Here is a 23506-nt window from a genome sequence, read left to right on the forward strand (position 1 = left end):
GTTCTCGTTGCATCCTCTCAGGTGGTGCATGATACCAATCTGTCTCTTTACAGGCTCATTTTTTTACCATTAATTGATCAAGATAGTGTTTACCAGGTTTCTCCATTAATGAAGTTATTTTTTCTCTGTAATTAATAAGTGTTTTTCAGAGAGATCCTTTTTTTTTTTTTTTTAAGTACTCAACATGGCATTTTATTTCTCTGTGGAACTTAGAATCCCAGAATAATAAAGACTTCATGGACTGAACTTAAACTGGTTTATTGGCTACATCACAGACTGTCTTCTTTATTGATCTTATCTAAAAAAATATTGAGATATTCTATAGAATTTCAGTGCAATTCTAATTGGAATGCCGAAGTCTTTCCCAATAGTTCGATCCTTAACTCTTTTTTAAACTTATCAATAGCTGACTCCTGATGTGTTGTGAAAGAGAAAGTAATAGATGTAAAATTCTAAAGGGAGTGACTCTGAGCATTGCTGAGAAATTGGCATCTAGAAGTTATATATGAAGCTGCTTATCCATTGATGGCGAGAAGGGCCTCTGACGAGGCTGACTGCTCATGTGCTATGTGCATAGCTGTGTCTAACCTGAAAGTGAAAGTGTAGAATAAAGACAACTTGTGACGATACTATAATTCCATGCTGAAGAAGCATTGGAATGGCATTTCTTGATAGTGAATCTTGACCAAAAAAAAAAAAAAAAAAAGACTAGTAAGGTTATGTTATACCCCTCAATGAATGGTGTCCACTTGTTTTCACAGTGCCAGTTTACCTATATCCTCAAATAGACTGTGAGCTCCTTAGGAGAAGAAACCATATTTGTTGCGTCATTTTCATAAGTGTCTAGCACAGTGTAGTACATTACATGGAAAGAACTTAATAAATTTTCTAGTAAAGTTAAAACCTGGAGTTTGAAGGGAAATATCTCCTATCTCCAGTGTCCTTAATTAGTATTAGCATCTGTTGATGTTTCTAGTATGAATTAATTTTTATTCTAACAGTTGCTAACTAATCATTTTTCTTATTCCATCATTCCTTGTATGTAATTAGTTGATATTCTCCTGCAAAGAATAGCTTTCTCATCCTTACATTTATTCATTCACCTAGTGTATTTATATCAGTATAGACCCATAAATAACTATTTTTATCAGTGAATTATAATCCATTAGTAGTGTTATTTTCATGTCCAGATTTTCTTAGATTTTAGCTAGTGGGAGCCCCTGTAAGTGGATTTCTACATCTTTTTTACATATTCTTAGCATTTTTTGAGAACTTCTTACTTTCTGGCACCGCTAGGCTTATCTTGTACTTTCGCAGGCTCAACCCTACAGTCCGCCATTTCTCCAAGGATCCATGGCTCCTTTAATAGACAGTGATATATAGAAAGTTAGGTCTGGACACTAGGTGTGCTTATTGCTACTGGGATGTTGCTGCTTCCAGGCCTCTCCATGGACATAGTTAGGAAATATATGTATGTGGATGCATGTGAAAATTTATATTTGTGTCTATTTCTGTATTTATTTATATATATTGAAAACCATGAATTATACCATTAGCTCCAATTCAAATCCAACACCCTGGGCTTTGTTCTGGTTTTCCTCTTTGCATATTTATAGCTCTCTTCTCAGTCAGTGAGAAACCTGCCTTCCACAGTCTTCAATATATTTACTTATTTTCTCAGTTCACTTTATATAGCTGGGCCACCGTTAATTCCTGCTTGTGCCTATTTAGTTGGTTTTGGGCTCTGGAGGACACGAAAGGGGGCAGAAGGGAGGAAAGGATAGCTATTTTTTACATGTTCTTTTATTAGTGTTCCATGATTTGTGTGTTTGTTTGAGCTAATGAAATGAAGATATATCTGTAATATTTCACCTATTAGTATATATGTCTGCTGCATTCTTTTTAATAAATGTTTTCTATTGAATATGTTCTTTACATTTTTTGAACATTTCTGTATTGAAGCTTATTTAACTTGTTTTTACATTTTCATATTTACATACAATTTTGCATTGTCTCTGTACACATAATGTATTTTCCTAGATTAGTAGAAAAAAATTGATAGATTAAAAGGTATTTGCAGTATGTGTGTCTTGAGTGTAAGACTGTCCTTACATATATATAAATTATATACATGTATAAAATTTTCATTTTAAAATAGAGAAATCATGATCAAAATAAAAACAATTTCATTATTACAAATAGTTCTGAATGTGTGACTAATTTAAAGTTACATGTATAGGAACATAATTTCCTATATTATAGTGATAATAATGACTCATAATTTTTGTAGGACAGCTTGTTATTCTTACTGTCATTTTGGTTAAACATCACAAGATTTGCATTTTTCTTTCTTCCTTAGGTTATCCAAATGTGAAACATTTTTCTTGGGATAAATACTTAGAAGAAACCAATTCTTTGCCTGCTCCTGCAAGAGCTTTCAAAGTGGTAAGATAATACATTTTACACTATTTGAATGAGAAGAAAACAGAAGGCCAAATATGATACTGTATTTTTGAATTTTATAATTTTGAAAGTCAGAATTATTACTGCGACTTTTGTTGTTGGCATCTAAAAAGTACTTTCATTTTGGACTTTATAGTTTTACTTGAGACTGTATGGGGAAAGTTGTCAAAATCTTACAGAAAACTTCTGTTTTTCTAAATAGATATTCTGAAAGACCAAAACAGAACAGGAAAGTGTTTTCTAATGAAAATTATACTTGATAATTCTTTTAGATCTTTTTATCACAAAAACAGATGCTGTTTTTGATTTTATAGCTACAAATCAGAATGTTTAATTACCAAACTGCATGACCATCTGCTTTTATTATAGTATCTTTCTAACCTATGGTCATTGACTCTTGTGTATAACTTACTAAGGTTCAAAGTAAACCTCATTTCTGTGCAAGGGAAGAATAAGAAACAAAACATATTATAATTTATATTTTCCCATGAATTTAAAGGAAAAGAAAGACATATTAAATACTTTTTAAATGGAAGCATGATTAGCCTATCATAAATATTTTTCTTTATATAATCCTTTTATGTATAAATTGCCAAGATTTTTAATGATAGAATTAATTAGTAGGTATGGGCTCAAATAAAGAAGAAAAGAACATGAAAAATTTTTAAGAGCAAAACCATATTACATGAAGAGAAGCTATATCAAAGAATGTGTACAATTCCATCTGATAGTAATTTTTTTTACAGATGATAGTAATCCATCTGATAGGATTTTTTAAATTTATTATTTTTTTTTTTTGGCATCTGGCTGGTATGGGGATCTGAACCCTTGACCTTGGCATTATAAATTCAGGATTTAAAAAAGGATAATTTTTAGAGTAATGACATATTTATGAATTTTTATCTGTCTTCTCTAACTTTAACTTAATCTAACACAAAGCAGAGCTTTGCTTTAAACTGGATAAAATTACATTAGGATCAGTCTACAAATCTAGTGTCATATCAGTGAAAAAACTAAGATTTCTATAGTTTGGCCTTTTAGGTGCCTTGCAATGATTGTTCTGTATTCTTTACATAACTTTCGCACTTAATTTTCAAAGCAACACTTTTATTACATCCACTTTATAGGAGGGGACCCAAAGCTCAGAAAATTTAAGTAATTTATCTTAACACCATACCAAACCATTACCTTCCCTTCCTCTTCTGTAAGTTTTTCAGAGGTTTATGGGTTTCTGCCAAGTATTAAAGTGTAGGCAGCTGTAAGTCCCCCTTTCTCATTCTTGGTCCTATACGAGTGGTCCCATCTGGTATGTTTTGACTGCTAGTTTCTTTTTTAAAGATATCTTCTGCTTTTTGTCTTCATAACCACTTCTAATCTTGGTATCTTGTCTCAGCCACTTTAATATTCCTTTCTCTTTTTAAAAATAAATTTTCTGCCTATTGATTTTTGCTAAGATACCTCTAACTAATGAGAACAATTTCTTGCCTTCTCTATGGCTGATCAAATAACTACAATGTTTTGAATTTCATCTTGAGATCTTTGCTTTAGCCTTTCTTATTTGCTCTGAAGCTAGGTACTCAGGCTGTTTCTCTTGCTTGCGTGTAATTGTGGGGGTTGTATTTTTGTTAGGGAGGGTGAGGTCCAGAGACACTTTGGGAACTTGAGAGTTTGAAAGCCAAGTTCTTTAAATAGGTCATCTATTTCTTATTCTTTTTTGTAAATTGAGTCACCTTCTCTTCCTCTAAATCTCACTGTATAAAATTTCCTGTTACGGCAGAAACCTCCACATGGATTCCAGAAAAAAATGAAGCTCGAAGTCGTAGACAAAAGAAGCCCCATGTTTATCAGAGTAGCAACTGTTGCAGACACAGATGATCACCGAATAAAAGTAAGAGTTCTCAGTTGTGGTTTGGTTTTGTTATTGTTGTTGTTTTGTGTCTTGGGTGCAAACTTTGGTAGATATTTAACTTGTGAAGTCCTGTAATTCAATCAGTAAAAATCCTAGGAATATGCAAAGTGAGGGGCTGTGCATCTTTGTAAGTCAGCATTCATCCCAGCTTTTCCTTTAAGCCACAGAAGATGTTTTCTCTTTAATGATGAGTGACTTTTAATATTCTGAGTGTTTATTTGGAGAAAGAAAGTAGATACAACACACTAGGGTAATATTCTATTCAGAAGAGAACATAATACTTCATTCTCTGATAGTATGCTTGTTTTTAAAAAAGTAAAGGTTAGTGTTTTTTTTGTGTGGGGTGTGTTAAATGTAGTCTTTTCAGAAGAATATGGTGTCTTTTAACATAAGACATGTAAAGATGAATAATTTTATAAATAAAATCAGGTTTGAATTCGAGTAAGATTAGTAAAAGTCAAATATCTCAGATGGTAGGTCAGCGTTTAAGAAGATAGGTTCAGTTTGTTATGTTCAAGCGTGACAAAGTGGGGTATGGTGGGAACTCCAGCTGAGGAGCCAGAAAGCCTTGCCTGGGTTTCTGGCTTCAGCATTAACTTCACTCTCAAACCAAAGCAATACCTGTTCTACTTACTCTGTAGGATTGTTTAGAGTTTCTATTAGGAATAATAATAGCTATAATAACAGCAAGAGATTAGATATATATGACAGTTTACAGGGTGACCGTGTTCTCACGTTATTTGACATTTGTGGTATTTGCACTATGGAAGTATGTTATTACCATGATTTTATTGAAGAGGCAGAGACTCAGAAAGATTAAATGGATTACTTCGTTAATTACTGGCAGTGGCAAAACTAAGTCTAAGTCCTAAGCTGTAGGAAGGAGTCTAAATGTGTACTCTTTAAAAAAAAAAATCACATTCTAAGCTATCTCTAATGAGATAATACATAAAAAAAAATTATAAAATAACACGAAAAACTGTACAAATGGGGGATTTCTACTGCATGGAAATTTTAACATTTTATTCACTATTATTAAGATTAAATAATCATATACTGTTTTAGAAAATTTTATAAATAATACAAGGCCTCTTAACTTTTCTTAAAATGCATTCTATCCTTAATTGTACTTGGTAGTAATGTAGATCATAAAGTAATCAAAGTATTTTAGAAATAGAAGTATTTTTTAAAATAATCTAGGCTAGAAATCAAAGAAATGTAGAATTAAGCACAATATGATTTTTATAAATCAAATTACTTCAGAATTGAAAAAAAATACCTGTTTTGGTTTGGGTGTATGAAAAGTTTATTCTCACATGTAGCTGGTAGGAATGTGAAATCTTAGGATATTGTTTATGCTTTAATTCAAGAGTGTTAGTCATTTACGTTAAGAGAATAAACAAAAGAAATTATGCAAAGGTGAAAACTCCATGGAAAATACCAGCAGTGCTGTGTATAGTATTTCACATTAGGAATAACCACAGTAGCAGAGGGTCAAATTAATTACTGTGTATCTACATGGTGTTAAAATTAAATATTTTAGGAGACTATTTCCAAGGGGCAAGCGAATAATTCAGGTTTAATATTATGTAAGGTATTTGCTATTGTTTTTTTAAAACAACAGATGTGTAAGCAGTTCTAGAAAGAAACATACCAAAGTAATGACAGTGTGTCTCTCAGGGTGCTGGGACTACAAATGATTAGGATTTTCTTTTTTAATTGTTTGCTTTCAGGAATGCATATTACTTTCATAATTAAAAAAACTTAGATTACTCTGCTTTTACGTGCGAGAAAATTTTGGCTCAGAGGTCTAATACTCTAAAGCAGGTGGTTCACTTAGTTAATGGGAAAAGTTTAGACTTGAATCCAGCTCTTTCCTTCAAGCTGAATTCTCTTTCTAGTACAATATCCTAGTCAATCATTAACACCCCAAAAAGAGCTGACTATGAGATGTACATTTGACAGTCTTCTTTTCATAATTACTGGAATGAATTTCACAGCCAAAGGTGAACCACTGATCAAATATCTGTGTGGATATGAAGTCCTCAAAAGGTCAGTAAATAGGTGACCATGACCCAGTGTCAGAATTTATCGAGGCTTCTGAGAATATTAAAACCTTCCTCCAACAGTAAGAATTTTTCTGATAATATGGGAAGTGATGTAGCAAGAAAGCTCATTTTTCTTTTTCAGGAAGGAAGAAGAGGAAGAGGAAAATATAGATTAAGTTATTAGTGTAGCTTAATATTTTAAGTTTCTCAGGGATAAAATCAACTCTTAAGTTAAATAAAATTAACTTTTTAAGTTACATAATATGTAACATTTTACACCATGAACTATTATGGTAAAAAATTTTAAAAACTTTTGTGTATTTTATCAGATGCCATTCAAGAAAAATGACCAGAATATTTTTGCTCTCATCTTTTATGTATTTGGTGACAGTTAGAACATAATAGAGTCTTGCCTCCTCCCGCCCCACTCCCCAGAGGCAAGAACTTTTGGCTCTTTTGGTTATTGCTATGACATTTTATCTCAGATTTTCTGAAATATGACTTATAGTCTGCTCTTTCTCAATTCATCAATTTTAGATATGGTTTATTTTCTTCTTGTTATGATAGTTCACGATTTAGATCTTGCCATTCTTCCCTTTCTGTTATCCTTTTAGAAGTCATTTCATGCTGGTTGTGTGTTTTTACTTTTTTCACTCTTCCATGTTTTCATTATGAATATCTTGTTCACTGGTGACCAAAGTAGTCCTTTTCTTAAGACTTTTTGTTTTTCATGGAGTCAGTAATTTCTTTGCAGTTTGTTTTTTAATTTTCTATTTTCTTATTAGATTTTTATAAATGCTTCAATAAAAATCTGATGAGTCATTAAGTCAAAAGCTCAAGTGTATCTTTTAACATTCTGTCTTTTTTCCCTTGAACTCTTTTTCCCATAGCTCAACAGTCACCTATTCAGGCTGGGTGAATATACTCTAAACCTGGTACCGAGCTTTTATCCTGAGACTTCTCTTGGCTGACAGACTACGTTGTATTTCTTTTTACTGGATCATGTACTTTGTTTTTCTTAGTATATTCGCTTATCTTGCTAAAACACATTTTTTCATATCTCTTATAGGGTTTTGATTCTAGGATTAATTGATTTTTAAGAAAGTGAATTCATTGCAAAGGACATTGTTTTGAGCCCATATATTTGTACCTTTAATAACTGCATATTATTCCATCATATAAATATATAATAATTTATTTAACCAGTCTCCTGGTGGTGGATACTTGTTAACTTCTAGCTGTTTTCTACTACAGACAATGAGTTAATGAGATTAAGTCAAAGATAATGTATTTTAAGTGTTGATTGTTAGTGCCAAATAGCTTGCCAGAAATCTCTCAACAGTTAACACTCCTATCGATAATCTATGAGAATGCCCGTTTATTCTCACACTTACCAGCTGTATGAATCACCAAAATGTGCACTTTTTTGGCAGACTGATAGGAGGAGAATTACATCTCGTGATTTTAATGTAGTTTTTAGTTATAAGTGTAATTTATAGTCTCTTTATATATTTGACCATTTATATTTATTTTCTCGATAATAAACCATTTGTATCTATTTTTCATTTTTCTATCAGGTTTTTCATCTTTCTTATATTGATACATGATGTTTTTATAAATTAAGGTAGAGTGCCTTTGCCACATGTGTAGCAGATGTGTTTTTCAGGTTTCTTGTGGCTTTTCCATCTTGCTTGTGGTAATATTTGTCACTCTGAAGTTTTAAGTTTTTATGCAATCAATTTGATCAGTCTTTTCTTTTATGGCTTTTGAGTTTGATGTCTTATCTACAAAGGCTGTTCCACCTATAATACAAATAAGTTCACTCATGCATTCTTCTGGAATGTTTATTGTTCAGTTTTTAATGGTTGAATTTTTTTATTCATCTGGCATCTATTGTTGTGAGGAATGGAGAGATTCATAGACTTTAAAAAAGAAATCTAACTGGCAAACTTGATTTAAAAGTAAAATATGTAAAGCATTTCAGTATATCCCTTTTATCTTAAAAGATAAAAGGTATGTAATACCTAAAAGATATGTAGTTGATTGGTAGAGACTTTTCCTGAAAGATCAACTGTCCTTTCACGTGGTGACCAATAAACATGATAGCACTGACCACTTATAACACAGCTTTGAGAGATATTGTACTTACTTAAAAGAAAAACTGATATTTAAAAATGCATTTGGAGTTGAAGATTATTTTGTAAATTGGATGTGTTTCTCGTAGGGCACACAAATTTTTTTTTAAAGGTCTTTTTCAGCGTAATTTTAGGAGACTTGACATTTACATGAAAGGTCCTTCTCTTCTGCCTCTTCTCTACCTCCCTTCCCTGATTTTCTTAATTATTTCAGTGATATTTGTTGGCCATTTGATGTAGATCATATGAAGATGTTATAAGACAGTCCCTGTATTCAAGTTACTCATAGTGATGAAAGATATACATAATATGTCTGTAGAACTATTGCCCAAAGAGTGCCTTTGGCAAGGCATTTGTTGATGGTTAGATAATATGTTGAAGGTAGTTCAAAACTGCCTTTCATCTCGTACTGCAAGTGAAGTATTTTAAATAATTGAAATGATTTATTGGGTATTAAATTCACTATAAAAGTCAGAACAGAATGAAAATGTTTATGCTGTGGGCAGAACTTTTATTATAGGAATTTTTGTAACTGTTAATTTGTACTGTCAATTTCCTTTCATTATCCAGGTTCACTTTGATGGCTGGAATAGTTGCTATGATTACTGGGTAGATGCAGATTCTCCTGATATTCACCCCATGGGCTGGTGTTCCAAAACCGGACATCCTCTTCAGCCTCCTTTGAGTAAGAGACACAGGATAAATTGATACATTTCCATTTTCTTATGTAGTGTGCTTAATATTTTTTTATCTCCTTCCCTTCTCTTTCTCCTTTTCTCTGTACTGTATTTTTCTTCTCTATGCAATCCTTTTCCTCTTACTACATTTTTAATTATTATAGACAGAAATATAAAAGAAAAAAATTTAATGCCCCCAAAGTAAAGTATAGATATTCTTTTCCTTTTATTTAGAAGTAAACATCACCTTTTAAAATTAGTTCTGAATTTTAAGAAGACAATTTGTCAGACTATCAGAATTTAATATATCGTTATCAGTATCCTAGTAGTGATGTTATACTATAGCTTCGCAAAATGTTACCATTGGGAGAAACTGGACAAAGTGTAAAAGAGATCTCCCTCTGTATTATTACTTAAAACTGCAATGTGAATCTATAATTATCTCAATAAAAATTTCATTTAAACTTAATTTTTAACAACGGTGCATGGAGAACTTAACATACCATGACCTGCATCAATTTTGGAGGAAAATATACACATTGTAGGAAAAAAATATGTAGGAAATACAATACAGTAAATTATTGTCAGATTTTTTAAAAAATTAGTGTGCTTTCCCTATCCGGTAACTTGACTTCTGATGCTGCATACAAAGGCACAAAATACATGTAGGTGATATTGATTGCAACATGTCTAAAATAACAAAACTCGGAAACAAATACTGGTTAAATAGGTTACAATGTACTATACTATAGATATGAGTACTCAGGAACAGTCATAAAGAATATTAATATCGTGACGGAAAGATTTGTAAGACAAGAAGTTAAAAACCAAAGAATATTTCAGACAGTACACATCTATGTTGTACCTTTTATGTGGCAAAATAAAACAAAACCAAACACTTGATAGATGTGTATTTACAAATGTAGCTGAGTGCTTAGAACAATATCCAGGAAAGTGCACGGTTAACTTCAACACTCGGGGTGAGGGAGGGTCTGGAATGCAGAAGAAGAGCATGGAGGGGTCTAGAACTGTTACTCTGTGTTCTGTCAAAGTGTTTGAACTTTTCATGGTATCTGAGTATTCATGTTAATTATTTACTTGGTAAAACTTGTTTATAATCTTCTCATTACCTGTAATTAGGTATCCCTGGAATTTGTGACATTTTGAAAGAGGGTTAGATCAAAGTTTATCATTTCACTATTGAAGAAAGATTAATAAATAGTATGAACAAAGTCATAGGGAAAAACCTTTAAAAGTAGAGGCTTTTAAGATATTTTTGACTTTTATCAGTCTACTTTTTCTGATTATGTGTCAGTTCAAAATTGGATTTTTAGAGATTTTTTTTCTTTCCTATTCTGATCCCAGACATTTGACTCCTACAGCTGTTTGTTTAACTTTTAACCCCTTCTTTCTTTCTTTCTTTCTTTTTTTTTTGCTTTTACATAGGCCCCTTAGAATTAATGGAAGTTTCAGAACACAGTGGATGCTCAACCCCAGGCTGTAAAGGGATTGGCCATTTTAAGAGAGCGAGGCACTTGGGCCCTCACAGGTATGTGGTAGCTGCCACTCGTGAGGATTTCTTACATGGTCACGTAGAGGTATCTGCCCTATATATGTATAAGATAATGATTTCCATGTATACTGAATATATGTGAACTAATTTTAAATTCAGGTCCATATGAAATGTGGTTGCCATGGCAATCATGTAAAAAATGAAGAGTTTATCTATAGTTAAATCTTCCTGGGAGAAAATGAATTCATGATTTAAAATAGATTTATTGTAGCTATTTGGCTTTTCCTGGCAACTTGCCTAGTTTTACATATACTTAGCTTCTGAAATAGTTATCTTGAGTTGACCATTAATAATGAGAAGAGAGAAAAGGCCCTGTTGAAATAATTTGATAGATTATTATATGATGGGGCGACTTGACAATTTGAACAATGAGAGATGAGATTATTGTAGATTAGCAGCAAAGATCACAAAAAGCACAATACAAATAGTCAAGTGTGAGAATACATTGGTCAGAAGAGAGTTTTTCAATATTTTTCTCTTACCCCTAAGGAACTTATAGAAGAAACCAATTTATACATTTAAAATATGATGTATTGTTTAGGTGACTTGGGGGTCTTTTAGATATTTAAAAATATTACTGGAATAATAAGAAATTCCTGTGATTTAACTGGGACTTTTAAGGGACAAAAGCATCACCTCTTTAGGTATATTTTAAAATAGTTTACTAATATAATGTTCGAACTGCATGTTAATTGGATTGCTCACTAAGAAAAATGATTCTTTGTTTATATCCAGTTTGTACAGTTTATGAATCTAGGTCTTTAAGAATTTTGAAGATTGTGTTACCTGTTTCTCTAAGAGTTAATAGAAATTGCAAAGTTGGTGTAATTATTTTTATCTGGATAATTTCTTATGTCTTTCATCTCTGCAACCTGAAATCACTCTTATCTTCCTTTTGCAGCACCCCTCCCTAGTTTTCTATGAGGTTCCATATGTTCCAGAGTAAAAAGTCTGAACATAGACAGGCTGATGATTCCATTTGCAAATGTCCATTTAAAAATCCTTTTTGTTGCCTGTATGATTAATTTAAACTGAGTTTAAAATACTACATCTTAGAAGTTATTAAATATTGCCTAGGGAAGTCAGCTGGATTATTTTTCAGACATCATGTAACTAAATGCCAGAAATAGTTTACGCACATGCTAAAGTTTCCATTATCCATTAAGAAATTCTTTTATTCAGTCAATATTTTTGAGCAGCAGTTCTTTCAGTAAGAACAACTAACATTTATTGAGCATTTATTTGCTCTGTTAGATATTGCTCTAATTGCTTTGCAAATATTGGATAATCTTCAAAACAACCCTATAATGTATAAACTTATTTCCCCCCAATTTTTTGATGAGGCCACTGTAGCACTGGAGAGGTTTAATAGCTTGCCTTACTCAACAGCTGGTGAGGAGGGAGCCCAGGACAGCTGGGGTCTGTGCTCTTGACCACTCCCTCTAACAGTCTTGCAAGGCACCACTTCCTGAATCAGTCACAGACCCAGCCTTCAAAGGACTCATGAACTAATGGAACTATAAAAGCTATACATAATTTAATTAAAAATATGAGATACAAGATAATAACTAATATTGACTCTTTGGCACATGAACCTTTCTACTCTACAATCCCAAGATCTTCACTGAACTAAAGGCAAATTGCTCAATTGTGAAGGAACAGAACAGACAATTTTTTAAATGGGCCAATACTGACAGCATGTTGTTGGAGTGTAGTTGAAGATTTAAAAGGTTTTGTGGTCTTCAGGGAGGAAAACCCACTTTACAGCAATGTCCACAGTCTCTTTAGGACTGCTTTAGGGTCTGAGTGGAGAGCTTTGCCTTCGTAGCAAGGTCTGTGGTGACAGACCTGTCACCTCCATTCATCAGACCTCCTTTCTCCTAGTGTGCAGGTGACCTCTGTGGGCCCCTCAGCTGGACCACTCCCATTTCATCGAGTTTCAATGGTTATCTCTGGGGCATTTCTTCATAGATACGGTGTTGTGCTTGTTGAGGGAGAAATTATGGGGATTCATGGAAGATTTTATGGAGAAATGTAAAGAAACTCAGTGTAATTGGAACCATAATACAGAATTACTCATTTTCTTGGAAGGAGAGGCAGAACTACACCTTGTGGCTTAAAAGACAAGTATCAGTAAAGAAGCTGTGTTCATTTCCTGGCCTTATATAGGGCATAACTAGCAGATTATGAGCCTTGGGCAGAGTTGTTGGTTGGCTCTGGGTGGAGGGATACGATTCACAGAACTAGTGGGAGATTCCAGCTTCTGCTCAAGTGCTGTCTTCCCTTTTCCTCCGCCTCTGAACTGTGTTTTCTTAGACTCCCTGTCTATACTGTCCTATTTACAATACGCAAAGCTGTTTTTCTGGCAGGATATTAATCCTTAACAGGCACAGCCTGTTTTCCATTTCATCAGTAGACTTGTGGAATAGCCTGCTGCATCATGGATATTCTATGAAAGGCTCATTTCACTGGCACTTATTTTTGTCCTTGCTAAGAATGCTGTGTTTAGAAAAACATAATGAGAGAATTCTCTTTGGACTAATTTACTGAGAAGCCACATAAATCAAAACATGCATTCTTTGCTTAGATAATGAAAGTTGCTCTTTTAGCAAGAATAATCCATTTTATGAATATATAAGCAAAAGACTGTTTTGACTAGCATTTTTTGTTACCTTCTCTGAAGATTACAATAGTTGAATTTGACCTAAGTGTTAAAACAGAACATGTGTCTCAACAATGAAGTTTGAGAATGTGCCATTATTATTTTTAATGTTGAAATATAAATGATCAGAGAAGGAGTTGGACGTAGATATGGTCTTCTCATCTCTAGGGATATTCAGAAGCCAGATTGCTTAATTCTCACTCTCTAACAAGGGAGCATTAATATTGGCTATGTCACAGTGTTGCACTTTGTGAGTTCATTCATTTGGTCTCCTGAGAGATCAAAGAAGGGAGGAGATTAAAGGAAAACTAAAGTTAGATAAAAGTAGATATTCTACATGTCTAATGCCTTCAGAAGTAAATATTTTATATGTAAGATTTGATCGTGGAGAAATTAAACAAAAAAAGAAAAAACAGTATTTCTGACAACCTATAGAGGTTATTTATGAAGACTATGGATTGTTTTAAAAAATTGTAACTCTGGATGCACACCTGCAAGCTGTAACCGTCATATTAATTCAGCATCCATCCATCCATCCATTGAACAAACCCTTGTTGAGTACCTGCTTTATGCCACATATGGGGTTAGGTGAAGGGCTGTGCAGATGAAATGGCTCCTACTTCTAAGGAGACCAGTCTGGTGGAAACGGATTCTCAGAAAAGCACAAATGGAGTAATGCTCAGAGAGAAGCATCAGCTTTTTCAGAGGGAAACAGAGTCTTTCCTGGGAAAAGCAGCCTTCTTAGAGGGAGCCAGTGGGGCAAGGATTTGTAAGTTTAGCTGTTGTGGAATAATTTGCTAATAGAACAAGCTGCACCCTAATAAAGTCCATACAGGAGAGAACAGTGTAATCCTCTGTGAATCTCTCCCCTGCTCTCTGAGGAATTGCACAATGGTAAAGAGTTGTATGCATATATATGCAAAACAGTAAAGAGTTGTATGCATATATATGCATGCGTATACCCATGAGAGTACACACACGTGTGTGATGAGCCACACTTTACTAAGGGTTTGTCACTAGAAACTTAGTACATGAAAAACTGGAAATGGTTATAAGCCTGATGAGAACTCACTCCTTCCAGACGTTTAATCAGCATTGGTGAGTTTATAAGTTCATATGCAGTTTTAAAAGTTATAAGTTTGTATTTATATGTAACAGAAGAAATATTGAACAGAATATGCAACATCACCAATATGATCATATCATATATGTCTTTGCTCTTTTAAGTGGCAGACACAAGAGTGATCCCAACTCCTTGAAAGCATGATTACCTATGAATTTCACCATAGTTCTTATTTTAAGGTGTAATGGGTGAGATGCTTTTTTTTTATGGAAGTGGATATGATAGTGAAACACTTGGCCTCTGTTTGTAGATTGGCTTGCCTTTAAAGTTATCAGATAAGAATTATTTTACAAATCTCTATGACATTGAGCCAATACTTAGCCTTTCTATGCCAATGTTCTCATTTGTAAAATAGCACCTGCTTCATGGGAGTGGTGTGATAAATAAAGGAGTTAATTTATATGAAGTTCTTGGAACGGTGCCTGTCACATAGTAAGCATGAAGTACATATTAGCTCTATGAGGTAGACAGGGCAGGCAGCAGCACCTGCCTGGGAGAGGGTGCTCTCCGATTGATTTCATTGTCATGGATTAGGAATAAGGAAATCCTTCAGTACTGCAATCTACTGTTTACCCATATAGTGCAGCATTTAAGAGACAGCCAGGGTTCACAATCTGAGTCTACTGAGAATTTACTGAGCAACAACAACCACGTTCCCTTTTTTCAGCCTCAATTTCTACGTCTGTAGAAGAGTGTTATAAGAGGAACTACTTCTCAGGGTTGTGAGAATTAAATGAGGTCACGTAAGTAAAGCATGTAGCCTGGGCAAAGCACTCAACCCTTGGTCATTTTTGTTATCATCCTCATTCTACAAATGAAAAGACAGAGTCCCAGACATGCTACTCCTCATTGAGTGGAGGATAGAACAGCAGAGCAAGTTTAAACAAAGACCCCCTAACTCCCATGAGAGCGTGGCCTCGCACTTGAGCACACCTTGCGTTTTGTGGCATCCCCTCTCTCATCACCTCCCACTGCAGGAACCAGCTGGCTGTCCTCTTTATCCCAGAGTAGGTGTAAGAATGGGAGGTGTGGGACCCCTTTTGACGTTTCTCAGGGTTCAAAAGAAGAGAAGGGGTTAGCAGCTCACCATGGGGTTCTCCTGGTAGATCGTCTTTACTTACTCATTAGGAAGTGGCTGCTTTGGGGACTGTGATTATCTTTCCTCCTTTAGGTTGAGAGTTTGAAATGTTTCTCTGGCCCTGGCAGTTTCTTTCCTAAGAAAAAAGAGATATTTAGACAGTAAGTCTCATTGTGGCCAGCAGCCTTGCCTGTCTCTGAGCTTTCCAAGTTAACATATGGTAATCTAGAGAGACATTCTTCCTTCATTTTATTCAACAAGTGGGGGGAAGGTGCTGCCCTCCTAGAATACAAATTGTCTGAAGTGTAGTTGTACCTCTAGTGTCTAGTTGGGGACCCTGCCCATTGAGAGTCCTGCAAGTCTTCCCAGTGTTGAGGTGGATGAGATTAGGAACAGGACCTGTCCACTTTCGTCGTAATCAATAAAATTCCAGGGTACATGTACATACAGTTATTCAGTTATTGTAAAGCCAGGTGTTTAATGATGAGTAAAACATAACAATGGTTGTGATGTTCTAGGAATACCCTTTGTCAAAAGAAACCCAGAAATTGTCTTTGGATTTTTTTTTTTTTTTTTTTTTTGCTGTCACAAAATTCAAGTAGATAAATTTGCAATAAAAATACACAATGTGAGGAACAAAGGGTAGAGTGGAGTCTAAGATGAGTAAGAGCTGAGGCCAGGTTAATATATTTCCTTTGTCAAAAATAGAATCAGGAGCAGCAGGAGGAGCTAGGTGTGTTTTTTAGTTTTGGGGGTGAGGGGTAATATTCATTAACAATGATAAATTTGGTTTTAAACATGCTTATGAGGTGACCCTAGGACATCTGAGTAGAAACACTTAGCAGACTTTTGTTTTTCACCTGAGATCAAGGTCAGTGTCAGGCAGGGTCCCACATCCCTTACTGGAATGGGGCCTCTTTCTTTCTCAGGCCTTTGTCAGAAGACCCAGCATGCCAAGTGACATGCTGCTGCCTGTGCTTTCTGTCTTGAGGGTGATGTGAAGGCGGTTCCTCCATGGGACTGAGGAACAGGTCAGGCCTGTAGGTGGCCAAGGGCCTGAGAGCAGCACACGGGCTGCCTCCCCGCAGCCTCTCCTGAGCGGCTGTTCCTGGGGGGTGCTCATGGCACCCTGTGCCCTGCCCAGGCCTGATTCCCCAGCCTTCCTGTTGAGCTGTCAGCTGCCCCTTCAGTAAGTTCGTTTCTGCTCAAGTTAGGCAGAATTGGTTTTGGCCCCTTGTCTCCATGAACTCTGCTTAGTACCAGTATCCCATAAAGGATCCCGTGAAGCATTCAAAGGACTGGTGTTCAAAAGAGACATCTTGGTTAGAGATGGATTTTCCTTCACATTGTTACTGTATGAATAAAAAGAGATCACATAGGATGCCTGTTCTCAGTGTGATGAATAAAATAGGGGCTCATTTTGCTACTTCATCGCTATGGGACCCTGGACAAGCAACAGCTCTACTTGTATGTCTAATAAGCATTCCACAAATCCTGATATTGCCCCAAATCTGCTTCTCCCTTGTCATTCTTGTCTCAAAAAAAAAAAAAAAAAAGAAAAAAAAGAAAACATGGCATCTGTGTAACCACTCAGTTCTTCAAGCTGAAAACCCAACAGCCATTCCTCAACCCTTCCTTTATATCATCCCCCATCTCCCATTGTCCACAGGATCTCCTTGGATCACAGAAGGGGAGTGTCCTCTTTACTTACCCTTACAACCACACACGTCCAAGTCACCATTATATCTTTACTCTTAAATAACTTTTCTTTATCCGATTCTTTCCCCTCAAAATTTTCTCTCCACAGAGCATCCCTAGTGATCTTTTTAAATGATAAATCAAACCCTATCATTCCCTTATTTGAAGATCCTCCAGGGGTTTCAAATCCAGCCTAAACAAAAAATACACACTCCTGAGGTGGCCTCCCGGGCCACACCTGCTTTTCCTACTGCAGCCCGCTCTTCTGGCCCTCGCCCTCCAGCAGCCTCGCCTGCCTGTCCCTCAGACGTGCGGGCTGCATTGTTTGTGCTGCTCCTCCCGTTTCCTAGAATGCTCTTCCTCTAAGAGTTGACTGAGCGGTCTCCTTCCTGACCTCAGCTCACCTCAACTGCTCCTTGTCAAGGAGGCCCACCCTTACCTGCCCATCATAGCACCCTCAGACCCTCTCTTATGTCCCACTGTCTTATTTTCTTCATGGCGTTTATTTCCATGGGACGTTATCTAACTTTTTGTTTGTGAAATTGTGTGTTGCCAACTCTGTGTCCCTGGTCTTTTATTTTCTCCTTGTATTTCCAATGCCTCAAAAGGTAATTAGCACATAATAGATACTCAATAGATACTTTTTAAAAAATGAATGAAATAAAAGCAGAAGTTACTTAACCATCTTAAGCCTTAGTTTTTCATGTGAAACTCCTTCCTCATAGGGTGCTGGGAACATTAAGTAAAATATTATATGTAGAGTACTTTGCACAGTGCTTGATATATAGTAAGTTCTTCCTAAGTGTTACTGGTTATTGTTTTTGTTATTGTTGGGTTAATATTATGTTAATTTATTTTAACACATGATCAGGTGTTATTTACTTTCTTCTCTTGCTTACATACCAGTGTAGAGTAGCATGAAGTTAAAGAAAATAAGGGTTGTATTTTTGCTTATGAGATATCTGTGATAAATTTTATAAGCCGCCATTAGAATCACCTGGGGGCATGTTCAAACTGTTCCCTCCTCCCAATAGGGTGTATCAGATTCTGTTGGTGGAGGGTAGGTATGCACTATTTAAAATTTTTCCCTATGTGATTATCAACATTCTCACTGTCACCTAAACTGAAGAAAAAAATATGAGACACAAATATAATTTACCTAAGGCACAAACCATTTCTAGATTTAAGAAGGCTTCCTAAAAACAGAGGGGAAAGCTAGGCAGTTATTTGGAGAGGCCAGTGAATATTGGGGGCCTAAGATGCAGAGGTTGCCCAGTTGTTCTGGAGACTGAACGCTGAGGCCCAGGAACAGGAGTGTAGAAACTAGTGCTGAGTTAACAATTGGTGACCTCGATTTTCTTTGCTTGAATAACCAGAATGATCCCCAAATGAGACCTGAGACACTAACAAGTAGGTCCAGGTGGAAGGGAAATGACCTAGATAGGTCACTGTCCAAGTTGGCCTCTGGTCCTTTATTATATTAGGGACAGGGTTAGCTGCAGATCGATAGGTGTATTTCCTAGGACATCAGGTGTAGGTCCAGACTTGGAGACAGGATTATTCTGGGGAGAACAAACTTCCTTCCTTTGGAGGGCAATACCTGTTACAAAGGAAATTAAATAGCATGTGACTGCCCTGGGCCTGGAGGATCCCTTTAGGAAGCAGATCTGCTCCATTCATCAATCAGTCTCTCTCTCCCACCTCTATCATCACCCTTCCTATGATGTCTTAAGCATTTCTTTCTTTGGGCCGATTGATCCCAGAGATATGCACTGGCCCTGCCCTTGGACAATACAGAGGGAATCTTTCAGTGACCATTGCTCAGTTCCAAAGATTGCAGCAGATTGCTTCTTAAAATTTAATGCAAACACATGTATTCCTTTCAGAATATACTTAAATTATGTTTTAAAGGTAAAATATTTCATATTTCACGGTATATGTTTAATCATACACATACAGATATAGTATTTCAATATATATTTATATAACATATTCATTTAAATTTCAGAATTTTATATTGTGTAGGCTGGTATTTTAATTGGAAGGAGTAAGTCTGTTATAATGGAAATATTCTGTTCTTTTTCTTTTAATCTATTAGTGCTGCCAACTGTCCCTATGCAGAAATCAATTTAAATAAAGACCGCATTTTCCCAGATCGCTTAAGTGGTGAGATGCCTCCAGCCAGTCCATCATTTCCAAGAAATAAAAGGACAGACACAAATGAAAGCTCTTCATCTCCTGAAATCAGGTAATTAAAGTGAAAATATTAGCATTGTTTAGAAGAACTCTCATTGAAAGAGGTTTTTTATCTTAGATATTTTGTGTTCTGTGGCAATGTTTTCTTGTAGGTTGTTGAAAATGCACCAGATTTAATGTGAACTGATGGTAGGGATCAGTACTTGGACTTTAAAAAAAAAATAGAGGGTTTATAAAAGCATGTTCAAATCAGGCAGGATTTCCTTTTACTTGTTCATCTTTTATATGAACTTGTGTGATATTAGAGGTTTGGAAATTCCAGTCATTTTACTGAATACCAGTTCATGTTTCTGCATGAACTGACCAATACTTATATGGAGCCAACCTTTATTTTTTATTTATTTTATTTATTTATTTATTTATTTTATTTTATTTTGTCGGAGCCAACCTTTATAAAAAAGCTGGTGAGCCAGCCTGTGGCTCACTCAGGAGAGTGTGGTGCTGATACACCAAGGCCATGGGTTTGGATCCCTATATAGGGATGGTCAGTTGGCTTACTTGGGAGAGCGTGGTGCTGACAACACCAAGTCAAGGGTTAAGATCCCCTTACCGGTCATCTTTTAAAAAAAAAAGAAAGGTGGCATACTCCTTGTGAAGAATGGGTATTATTTCTTTTTTGTGTTCATTATATGCCAAGTACTTGCATATACATTATTTCATTATTAATATGTCAATCACATTATAAACACATTTAGTTTTGATTTCAAGTGTAGAGTTGAGTTGGAATGATGTAACTGCAGTGGATTATTAAGTAAAGAACTGAGTTTGTTTGATATATCTTTAAGTAAGTATTCCATTCCCTTTTATTAGCTAAGGATACTATGAAAAGAAAGAGCAGGTCAGTAGAAAGATGCTCCTTAATGCTTAGTTTTGAGTGCTTTCTTTTATGAAATACTTTGAAACCTAAGGCAGCATAGTTCTTTATTTAATATTTTATAATTGCCATTATTCTGGATGAACCAGGTGGACATTTGAGTTAATAAATATGATTCTAAATAAATTTACACAATGTTATTGGAGTAATGGCATTTAAAAGTGTCATTATCCTTACAGAAAAGCAGTTTTGCCCTACATATGGGATAGGGGGAAACTACAGCTTCAATTATTAACAGTGATGATTTTTTTAAATCTTTAAAACCATGACTAATATAACATAAATTCATTTACCAAATCCCAGCACCCTAAAATGAAGGTCAGTTGAAAAATTTAAGACAAATAAAAGCTACCAGTTCACACAGTAATAATTACATATACAGTCTTTATTGACTCAGAAGGTGGTAAGGATAACTATAGTGTAGATTTCAAAAGTCGAGATATTGTTTAAAATACCAACAGAATGCTCAGAAGGGCTGGCAGTTGCCTCTCGTAGACTTCTCAGTAACTCTCTGGGCACCTGGGATGGATACCTAGAGCCAGAGTCTCCTTACAACAGAAAGGTGGCCGGTTTGGATGACTTCTTGGGCTCCTTTTTAACTCTAAATCCATATGAGTCACTTTTATAGTGGGTCTAACCAGTGTTCTGTCCTGGATCCTCATATCATCATCCATGATTAAGGAGACGATCTCAGACATTTTAAGTTTTCTATAATGACCCTTTGTACATGTTTCATACCTAAATATTTTTTAAATTACATATATTTTCATATACTATCTTTTGAGTTAATTCTGATTTGCCCTTACTTTTACTTTTTTTCACTTTTTTTCACTTTTTTGTAGGTTTTCTGCTAAAATGAGTGGGCTTGAAAGTACCCATCCTTTCTCTAGGCTTTCAGCCAAAGCCTTTACTCACTGAGACCCCGGATTGACTATCAATTAGGATTGTTAACTACAGTGTCTGCAATAAAATGAAATGGGTGCTCCTCCCACATATCACTATATGTATGCAAAACAGTACTGTAGTTTGTTAGTTGAGCCTCCCCTGCTACCTGTTCTCCTTTTTCTTACCCTGGGAGTCTAGCAGGAAATGAAAAAGTTTGAAGTAGCCCATGAGCTAGTGATCTGCTGAAATGTCTCCACTCAGAAGGTGTTGGTGGTGGGAGATTTGGTTACTATTGAGGTATAGAACTCAGGGTCTTAGAACTCTTCTCCCATTTCCTCCCCATTCTGGAAGTGCCCCATCTTCTATCCTGACTCCCATTTTCCCAAGAGGTCAAAGAGGCTTTCTACCTTCTCACTGATCTCTTCTTATAAACCTTAGCTTCGAGCATAACCCAAGGCTGGAAATGATGTCTTTAAGGGGTAAACAGATCTTCCTCTGCTCTTTTCCTAGTGGTTTTCCTTTTTTTTTTTTTTTTTTTTTTTTTCAGGAAAACACTGAGCATGATACATAACTAGCAATATTATGTTTTGAATTGTATGTATGTGTGTGTTTTAATAATTTCAAAGTGTCTAATTTGATTATCATGAAAATAGTCAGAGATGTCACTTTCTAACTTGTGAGGAGAATACTGACAGCAGCAGCAGCTACCTGCCTCTGGCCTGAGATCAGCCAGGAGTGACCAGCCAGGAGTAGTGGTAGAACTCAAGTTGTAATAGTTGAAATAGGTAGGAAGTAGTTAATAGGCACAAAATACAAAAGAGCTTCAACTTAGACTTTCAAGCTATTTACAGACTTCTGCATTCCTTCTTATTTCTTTCTACATAACCAAGAAGCAATAATTCATCTCCACCTGGGGTAAATCAACAGTATACCAAAGGTTGAAGCATAAAAAGATTATAAGAATTCTGAGCTTTCTGCTTAATTTAAAAGAATTTAATCTTTTAAAACCTGGAGGTTTTATTCATTAAAACTTTTATAATTCCTGGCAGAAAAAGTAAAACTAAACAATATAAATTATTACCGATATATTCAAAAAACATTTAATAAGCATTTTCTGAGGTGCTCTACTAGCTATTATATGAGCATGGATATTGTTTCTTCTAGATATTTTTCTCAAATGTTATTTTCCTGAGTAAATGCTGTCATCGATATAAACCTTTGTCTGTTTAGTACTGTCCTAGTTATAGTTTAAGATACATAAACCAAGAATGCTAAAACTTTGTATGCAGAAAGTTGATGCAGCTAAGTTTTCTTAGGTTTTTTTCCTCCATCCAACTTTAACACTTTGCTTTATGCAATCCTTCTCCAAGCATGGCCATCTAATTTCTTAATGTAGCTCTTAAGATTAGTTATTTCTCTGCTGTTGCCCAAAGGAGCTAATGAATAAGTAGGTTAGGCTCAGCACTGCAAGAGCACACTTTAGTGTTTTCTTTTCCTCCATGAAGGAGCAGCACAATGTCGCGATTAGGACCATGGGACTCTTCTTGGATTCAAATCTTGGCCTCTCTACTTGCTATGTATGTGACCTTGGATGAATTATTCGGTAGCTCTTTGCTTTGAATCTCATAGTTTATGAAGATTGTATGAGATGAAAAGTGTATTCTTAGAGTAGTGACTAATAAGTAATAAACCTTCAATAAATGTTAGTTTTTATTAATACTGTTGAAATAGGAATACTCATAGGTTACTTATTTGTTTCATAAATTTTTATTCCCTAGAAGCAGAAGACTAGCTGGCCCATTTCTTTGATTTTCCTGGGTTCAAGTCTGAATAGATTGTCTAAACAAGATGATTTTTATAACATAAAATTACTTGGTGTTCTTTTCCCATAATCATTGCTCACCTGGATGTAATTTGTTACCTAGGTTTTAATGCATTTTCTTTGCATCATTCTTAATAGTTTACTGAGATTTGTTTGCCAGACTTTACTGGGTTTTTAAAAAATGTACTTGGGCACACAAGAGACAGTTTTCACCTCCTGTAGCAAATCCTGAGATAAGGATTTGTTAGCATGTGATTTGCTTGGGAGGTGAGGAAAACATCCATAGGGGAGGGTGGAAGTGAA

At 35.3% G+C, this 23506-nt stretch overlaps 1 protein-coding gene across 1 annotated transcript in view; it reads left to right on the forward strand.

Moving 5' to 3' along the window:
- The window catches only part of L3MBTL3 (L3MBTL histone methyl-lysine binding protein 3), an 87289-nt gene that overhangs the window by 40016 nt on the left and 23767 nt on the right, over positions 1-23506 (forward strand). Inside the window, exons 13-17 of the mRNA XM_063097048.1 lie at positions 2360-2445; positions 4241-4351; positions 9126-9240; positions 10679-10781; positions 19465-19614. Coding sequence (XP_062953118.1) covers positions 2360-2445; positions 4241-4351; positions 9126-9240; positions 10679-10781; positions 19465-19614 — 565 coding nt within the window. The remainder of the gene's footprint in view (positions 1-2359; positions 2446-4240; positions 4352-9125; positions 9241-10678; positions 10782-19464; positions 19615-23506) is intronic.

This window comes from Cynocephalus volans, chromosome 5 (genome assembly GCF_027409185.1).
Source record: "Cynocephalus volans isolate mCynVol1 chromosome 5, mCynVol1.pri, whole genome shotgun sequence".
Taxonomy (NCBI): Eukaryota; Metazoa; Chordata; class Mammalia; order Dermoptera; family Cynocephalidae; genus Cynocephalus; species Cynocephalus volans.